This window comes from Myotis brandtii, unplaced genomic scaffold (assembly GCF_000412655.1).
Source record: "Myotis brandtii unplaced genomic scaffold, ASM41265v1 scaffold1234, whole genome shotgun sequence".
NCBI lineage: Eukaryota > Metazoa > Chordata > Mammalia > Chiroptera > Vespertilionidae > Myotis > Myotis brandtii.
This window is the reverse complement of record NW_005354309.1, coordinates 254,341-263,207: the sequence shown is the minus strand read 5'-3', so window position 1 is coordinate 263,207 and position 8,867 is coordinate 254,341. Positions and strand designations below refer to the sequence as shown.

The 8,867-nt window shown below is 46.6% G+C and overlaps 1 protein-coding gene across 1 annotated transcript in view; it reads left to right on the top strand.

Moving 5' to 3' along the window:
* The window catches only part of QTRT1 (queuine tRNA-ribosyltransferase 1), a 30,428-nt gene that overhangs the window by 17,019 nt on the left and 4,542 nt on the right, over positions 1-8,867 (top strand). Inside the window, exons 3-4 of the mRNA XM_005859198.2 lie at positions 61-129; positions 229-367. Coding sequence (XP_005859260.2) covers positions 61-129; positions 229-367 — 208 coding nt within the window. The remainder of the gene's footprint in view (positions 1-60; positions 130-228; positions 368-8,867) is intronic.

Sequence of the window (8,867 nt, the reverse complement as noted above, 5' to 3'; positions counted from 1 at the left end):
TGAGCTCCCAGCGTGGCGCTCACCCCTTACCTGACTCTTCGCCCCGCACCCCCAACCCAGGGCCCGGAGCTGATCCAGAAAGCCCAAGGTCTGCACGGCTTCATGAACTGGCCCCACAATCTGCTAACGGTGAGGCGGGGGCGAGGCGGGGGGTGCGAGGACGCTCCTTGGAGGCGGATCTCGCCCTGCACCTCTCCCGACTGACTGCCCCGCGGCGGGTGTCCCCAGGACAGCGGCGGCTTCCAGATGGTGTCCCTGGTGTCCCTGTCCGAGGTGACGGAGGAGGGCGTCCGCTTCCGCTCCCCCTACGACGGCGACGAGACCCTCCTGAGCCCGGAGAGGTCCGTGGAGATCCAGAACGCGCTGGGTGAGCCGATCGCGGGAGCGGCCCCGCCCCCGCCTTTGCAGGGTAGAGGCGAGGCGGGCGGTCCCTGTAGGTTGTGTGGCTTCCCTGAGCTGCAGTTGGGCCAACTCCACTGCTGATCGTTCACAAGATTCACGATGGGGTGTCGGTAAATCTCTCTGCACAGCGCCTGCCATGTAGCTTCTTTTATTGCTCTTATTGCTGTTATTACTCTTAAATGTAAATTAATTGCGCAAAGATGTGTTGAAATCATGGGGGCAACAACAGAGGGTTGGGGAGGCTTTAGGCCCCCACCGTCTACGTCAGTATCCCCCATTCCTTGGTGAGGACAATGCGCATTTCTCCATCGTGTAGAGTTCTACGGAAACAGGGGTGCGGACCTTCCCATCTTCCAACCAAATGGCGCTGTCAGGTCCCTCCAGGTACACAGGTCCTTCAGCTCCTACCATAGTGACAGGGCTGGTGTTACCTCACCCATGGAACTTAGTCAACAGGGAGACAGGCGTTAGTGAGAAGGTCATAATCAGGGGGAAAAAACTGCAGGTGGAATGTGTTGTATAAAAAAACAAAACACATATCTTTCCCCTTAAATCCTTACCTGAGGATTTGTTTTTATTGATTTTTAGAGAGGAAGGTAGAGAGAGAGAAACATCTATTTGAGAGAAACATTGAGGGGTTACCCCTCTGAAGTGCCCCCCTTGGGGATCAAACCCCCAAGCTTTTGGTGTACAGGAGGACACTCGAGCCAACTGAGCCAGGGCTCTGTTTTACTTTTTAAAATTTTGGAGTACTTTGAACGTTTGGAACCATGTGTATGTATTTTTTTCAAATGAGTTATTTAAAATTTTCTTAAAGGCAGGTATCTGTATACAGTGGGGCCTTGACTTACGAGTGTCCCGACTAACGAGTTTTTCGAGATACGAGCCGTCTCTCGGCCGATTTTTTGCTTTGAGTTGCGAGCTAAAATTCAGGTTACGAGCCAGCTTCAGATACCCCACCGCTAGTTGGCGCAGCGAACGTCACAGTGAACGCCACAACATCAGCCCAGCATCACGTGTCTCACTCGTTCACTTTATGATTTGACATACGAGTAATTTGAGTTACGAGCTCCGTCATGGAATGAATTAAACTCGTAAGTCAAGGCCCCACTGTATATATAAAAGCTTAAGCTCACCTGTTGGACCTGTAGCTATGACGTGCAATGACCACCAGGGGGCAGAGGCTCTGACCAGTAGCTATGACACCCACTGACCACCATGGGGCAGATTCTCAACGCAAGAGCTGCCGAGCGACAGCAACTTTGCAGGGTGTCCTCTTGCACTCTGGGACCCCTTGGGGGATGTACGACTGCTGGTTCTGACCTGATCCCTGCAGGCCAGGCCAAGGGACCCTACCTGCCGGAGGGACCCCACCTGCTGAAGGGACCCCGCTCACTCCACAGACATCCTTTGAGCCCTGGCGCTGACCGGCGGGGAGGGGCCGCGGGAGGTTGGTTCCAGGTTGTGTCCTGCCCGTCTCACCCAGTCCCGCCCCACCAGCCACCTTCTAATTAATTTCCTTTCAATGTGCATGAATCCGTGCACCGGGCCTCTAGTGTAAATATAAATTGGGGACTGTGACCATGGAGGCCAAGTACATGGCCTCAGTCTGTGGGCTCAAGGAGGGCTGCCCTAGGTCTAAAACCTGTGGATGAGAAGAAATAAACTAGATGTCCAAAGGATGCAACCAGTGCAAAGGACCTGAGGCAGGACTAAAGTTGGCATGTTGGAAGAACTGTAAGGAGATGTGTCTGGCTGGAGCATGGAAGGGAGAGTGGGAGGTGGGGACAGGGAGGTGACTTGAGCAGGTCCTGCAGGGCCTCCTGAGTTTTGATTTGTTCTTTAAAGAAAAAAAAATTGAACAAGAATACATTTTGGCCCTAGCAGGTTTGGCTCAGTGGATAGAGCATTGGACTGCGGACTGGAAGGTTCCAGATTCAATTCCAGTCAAGGGCACATGCTTGTGTTGCAGGCTCTATCCCCAGTAGGGGGTGTGCCGGAGGCAGCCAGTCAATGATTCTCTCTCATCATTGATGTTTCTGTCTGTCTCTCTCCCTCTCCCTTTCTCTCTTTGAAATCCAAAAAACAAACAAACAAAAATATACAGCCCTAGCTGGTTCGGTTCAATGGATAGAGTGTCAGCCTATGGACTGAAGGGTCCCAGGTTCAATTCTGGTCAAGGGCATGCATCTTGGTTGCAGGCTCCTCCCCAGCTCGGGCCCTGATCAGGGCTCATGCAGGAGGCAACCAATCTATGTGGTCTATCACATCAATGTTTCTCTCTGTCTTTCCCTCTCTCTTCCACTCTTCCTAAAAATCAATGGAAAAATATCCTCAGATGAGGATTAACAACAACAAAAAAAGAAAACATTAACATTTTTAAAAAAATGTATTTTATTTTAAAATTTCATTTATTGATTAGAGAGAGAGAGAGAGAGTGAAAACCATATCAATTTGTTGTTCTACTTCTTTATGCATTCACTGGTTGATTCTTATGTGTGTCCTAACCAGGATGGAACCTGCCACCTAGGTGTATCTAGGCAACACTCTATCCAACTGAGCGGCTAGGGCTCTTGCATTTAAAAAGGAAATTATGCAAACTTTTAAGTATATGCCAAATCAGATACAACACCATCCAACTGTCACCCAGTTTCAACAATCATCATGTCATGGCCATTATGTTAAATATTTAATAAAATTCTGTAAAGCCTCCTGAGCTTGGAGGGGTTTTTTTTGTCTGTTTGTTTTTGTGGGTTTTTGACAGTGAATTCAATTTACCATGTTGCTAGGGCTATTCAGATTTTGTGTTTTGTCTTGGATCAGATTTGGTAAGTTGGATTTTTCAAGGAATTTGGCCATTTCTTGAACTTTATTTCAACTTTCTTGGCATAAAGTTAATCATAATATTCTCTTATCTTTTTTTTTAAAATATATTTTATTGATTTTTGACAGAGAGGAAGGGAGAGGGATAGAGAGAAACATCGATGAGAGAGAAGCATCGATCAACTGCCTCCTGCACACCCCCTACATGGGGATGTGCCCGCAACCAAGGTACATGACTGGAATCGAACCCGGGACCCCTGAGCCCGCAGGCTGATGCTCTATCCACTGAGCCAAACTGGTCAGGGCATTATCCTCTTTTTAAAAAAATTTTTTTACTGATTTCCGAGAGGAAGGGAGAGGGAGAGAGAGATAGAAACATCAGTGATGAGAGAGGATCATTGATCGGCTGCCTCCTGCACGCCCCACATTGGGTTTCTAGCCCACAACCTGGGCATGTGCCCTTGACTGGAATCGAATCCAGGACCCTTCAGTCCAAAGGCTGATGCTCTATCCACTGAGCCAAACCGGCTAGGGCAGGAAACTGGTTTCTTTGCCTTGTGGTGTTGCCCTGGTCACTTCCCTGTGGTGTTGAGTAACAGTTTTTTTCTGTCACCTACATTTTCTGTAGGTTGGTACTTGGATCTAGAGATTTGAACAATTCAAATTGTTCCTTTTAGCAAGACAGCTTCACCATGTGTATTTCTGTTACGGGGTGCCTGATGTCTTCCCTTCTCTCCCATGAACCATCTGTACTTCTTGCTTGGGTCTATTACAGGGGTGGGCAAACTTTTTGACTCGAGGGCCACAATGGGTTCTTAAACCAGACCGGAGGGCCGGAACAAAAGCATGGATGGAGTGTTTGTGTGAACTAATATAAATTCAAAGTAAACATCATTACATAAAAGGGTACGGTCTTTTAGTTTTATTCATTTCAAACAGGCCGGATCCGGCCCGCGGGCCGTAGTTTGCCCACGGCTGGTCTATTACGTCATTAGGAGTTGCAAAATGGTGATGTTCTAATTCTGTCATTCATTCTAATTTACTATCCAGATTACTTGTGTAAAGAGAACCATCTCTAATCTATTCCTGGGAGACCAAGTAGTTCAGTTGATGTAGGAAACTTGGGATTCATTCTTTTTCCTTATTTACCAGTTTTTATCGGTTGATTACTTAGCCTCCTCTAGTAGGGGCAAATCAATGTTTAGATTTTTAGCATCACCATGAACTCATGGGTTTAAATGTATTTGATGTATCTCAATCCATTGCAATTGGATCAATCTTTATTGATTGTCAAGTTGCCCATCTTTGGCTAGTGTAGTATACTGTGCTTTTTACTATAATAATACCTGAGACTTGAGCTTTTCTAACATATAATATAGAAGTCAAGAGTCCCTAATCTGAAATTCTTGGGGCCAAGAATTTTCACATTTTAGAAAGATAAGAAGCCCCATGTATTTTATTTACTGATTGATTTTTTTTTTAGAGAGAGAGGAAGGGAGAGAGAGAGAAATAATGATTTGTTGTCCTACTCATTGCTGCATTCATTGGTTCATTCTTGTATGTGCCCTGACTGGGGATGGAACCCAAAACCTTGGCGTCAGGGGATGATACTCTAACCAACGGAGCTACCAGGCCAGGGCCAGCAAGCCCCACTTATTGCACACACAGCATCTCAGTGGGGTCTGGGGCAGTACCCTGTGGAGTTACACTTCAATTTTTTTTTTAATTAAAACAAATTACTACTATTTCTTTTCATACAAGGAATTTTATCTATTGTGCAAAGAGAGGGTTATCTGGCTCCCCAGAGGGTTCTAGGCTCCATGTAAACTCTATTTCTAGCTCTAGTTTTTAGAGATTAAGGGATTCAAAGGCCTGTGATCATGGGCACCGATGAGGACTACAAAACATTTGGCTCCAGTTAAATCCCTGGTGTTTGAGGTCTGTGGGAGCTGTGGACGCTTGCTTCTTGGTCCGGTCACAGCCCTTGAAGTAGCTGGTTTAGGAGAATAAGGCTGCTGTCTCTGCAAGGCAGGGGCAGGGGTGGGAGACAATTCCCTTTCTACCCGATCACTGCCATCTCGGCCTGATCCTGCTTGTTCCCATTTGGAATCGGCAGCATTCTCTGTAGTCTTTTCTGACCTTGGTACTGAGGGGCCAGTACTTGAAACAACTTCGGGATCAAGTCTTTCTCTGTGAGCGAGAGAAAGGCATGGCTTGTTCGTTGGTGTCTCCCAGCATCCCACCGTCGATGAGCTTCTCAGTGTAGCCCCTCATCTCATCCACATGCGCCCATGATGCCTGTGCGTTAGTGTCACACTAGTCCTGTAAGCCAGTTCCACAATAGGTGGGTGCAGGCCCGGGGCCAGCGCCCAGGCGGCCATGGGAGGTGGCTGCAGTGAACACACAGCTGCCTGTTCCTTGCTTCACCCAGCCTCCACGAGGCTGGAACTCCCATCTTAAAGTGTCCAGTTCTATGGCGTTAAGTACCTTCACATTGTTGTGCAAACATCCACACCATCCAACTCCAGAATTCTTTTCCTTCTTTTTAAAAAAAATAATTTTATTGATTTCAGAGAGGAAGGGAGAGGGAGAGAGAGATAGAAACATCAATAATGAGAGAGAATCACTGATCAGCTGCCTCCTGTACACCCCACACTGGGGATTGAGCCTGCAACCTGGGCATGTGCCCTTGACCGGAATTGAACTTGGGACCCTTCAGTCCGCAGGCCGACACTCTTAGCCACTGAGCCAAACCAGCTAGGGCTCCAGAATTCCTTTCATCTTGGAAAACCAAGACTCTGTCCCTATTAAACAATAACTCCACATTCTTCTCTCTCCCTACCTCTGGCACTACTCTGAGAATTTGACTACTCTAGAGATCGCATATAGTAAACTCATACAGTATTTGTCTTTTTGTGACTGGCTTATTTCACTTAGCATAATATCCTCAAGGTTCATCCATGTTGTTGTGGGATGTGTCGGAATTTCCTTTCCAAGGCTTTATAATATTCCATTGTATGTCTGTATCACATTTTGTTTATCTGTTCATCTGTCGATGGACACTTGGGCTGCTTTCACCTTTTAGCTCTTGTGAATAATGCTATGAATATGGCTGCCCAACTATCTCTTCAAGACCCTGCTTTTAATTCTTGTGAGCATATATCCAGAAGTGCAATTACTAGACCATAGGGTATACACTTCAATTTTATTGGATTAACACTTTATGAATCCTTATACTACATTGGATTTTTGAAAGGATTATAACCATCTTGGGTTTTGCTACCAGAGTATATCAAAAACATAAGAAAAAGCCTTTGATTTTGAGAGTGTCTGGATTTTGAATGGTGGGGAAGGTATGTGGGAGCGGTGGGTGCTTGCCCTTTGTTAAGGGCTGGACCGTGGTTTATTAACCAGGTCCCTGCTGATGGACACGGGTTCCCATCTTGCTGTTGTTGCCATACATCACTTTGCACAGTGTTTTGTTCTTGAAGGGTAGGTTTGCAGAAGTGGGATTTTACTCTATATTCCAGGGAAGGGGTTAGCTGGGCGAGGCAAGAACAGATAAGGCATGTTGGAAGCTCCCTATAGCTGCTGTATAAACAGGTTGGGGTATTAAGTGGGAGTCGCAAGACCCAAGGAGGGACTTTTGGTGTCCAGTTTTCCTCCAACAGGTTGGGGCTTTCCTGTGGGGAGCTGATATAGGGTTAAGCCTCGGACTGACCTGTTAGCAAAATCACAAACAAGTCTTCTTCCGAGTCTTTTTTTTTTTAAATTAAATCTTTATTGTTCAGATTACATTTGTTCCTCATTTTTCCCCCCCATAACTCCCCTCCTCCCAGTTCCCGCCCCACCCTCCGCCCTCACTCCCCACCCACTGTCCTCATCCATAGGTGCACGATTTTTGTCCAGTCTCTTCCCGCATCTCCCATTCCCCTTTCCCCGCCAAGAATAGTCAGTCCATTCCCTTTCTATGTCCCTGATTCATTATAATCACCAGTTCATTCTGTAAATCAGATTATTTATTCACTTGATTCTTAGATTCACTTGTTGATAGATGCATGTTTGTTGTTCACAATTTGTATCTTTACCTTTTTCTTCTTCCTCCTCTTAAAGGATACCTTTCAGCATTTCATATAATACTGGTTTAGTGGTGATGAACTCCTTTAGCTTTTCCTTATCTGTGAAGCTCTTTATCTGACCTTCAATTCTGAATGATAGCTTTGCTGGATAAAGTAATCTTGGTTGTAGGTTCTTGCTATTCATCACTTTGAATATTTCTTGCCATTCCCTTCTGGCCTGCAAAGTTTCTGTTGAGAAATCAGCTGACAGTCGTATGGGTATTCCCTTGTAGGTAATTGAGTCTCTTTCTCTTGCTGCTTTTAAGATTCTCTCTTTGTCTTTTGCTCTTGGCATTTTAATTATGATGTGTCTTGGTGTGGTCCTCTTTGGATTCCTTTTGTTTGGGGTTCTCTGCGCTTCCTGGACTTGTAAGTCTATTTCTTTCACCAGGTAGGGGAAGTTTTCTGTCATTATTTCTTCAAATAGGTTTTCAATATCTTGCTCTCTCTCTTCTTCTGGCACCCCTATAATTCGGATGTTGGTACGCTTGAAGCTGTCCCAGAGGCTCCTTACACTATCTTCGTATTTTCGGATTCTTTTTTCATTTTGCTTTTCCGGTTGGGTGTTTTTTGCTTCTTCGCATTTCAAATCTTTGACTTGATTCTTGCGCTCCTCTGGTCTGCTATTGGGTGTCTGTATAATATTCTTTATTTCAGTCCGTGTATGCTTAATTTCTAGTTGGTTCTTTATCATAGCATCGAGGGTCTCATTAGTTTTCGTGACTCTCTCCTCAAGTTTATTGACAGCTTCTAGCACATTTTTGCAAGCCCTCAAAATTGCGATTTTTAGCTCTATATCCTCCATTTCTGTCATGTTTTTTTGTCTCCGCATTTTTTATGCTTTCTTGGTGCACCCCCTAGTGGTCTTTGTGCGCAGTCTTGTTCTAGTTGAGCCTTGATTGTTGTAGTTAATACTAGAGGGATTTGACCACCAGGCCGACTGGCTGTGTGAATCAGCTGTGTCTGCCGCGGAAAACTTCTGTCCTCTGGGGAGGTGCTAATCTAGCCTTTGCCTGAGGCGATCTGGCAAATGGCTCTGCGCAGGGCTTGGGCGGGGCGGGCTCAACAGGGCGGGCGGAGGGAGCGGTTATGGCCCCTCTCAGTCCCGTTCCCAGAGGCTCTGCTTCTCAGAACCCCAGGAACCGCTGCAAACCTCGGAGAGAAAGCTGCCTTCCAACTGATGCCAGACACTCCCGCTTCTCCCGTTTGGGTCCGAGTCCCCAGCGATTCGCCCGTATCTGGAGCTCAGAGTCTGAGACTCCCCCCTGACCGAAAACGACAACCGCGCTCTCAGCCACCAGCCCGCTTTGCGCGCGCACCTCCGCACCTGAGTATTTTCCACACTGCGCCTCCTCTGAGCCTCGGTGTGCTGTTATTTTTCCTTCTAGTTGAAGAGTCTCTCCTCAGCCAGCCTTCCTGTGGTTCTGGGTGATGTCCGTTCCGTCTTTTAGTTGTATTTTTGAAGTGGTTGTTTGCGGCAGCAGTCTCCGATGTTTACCTATGCCGCCATCTTGGTCTCTATAA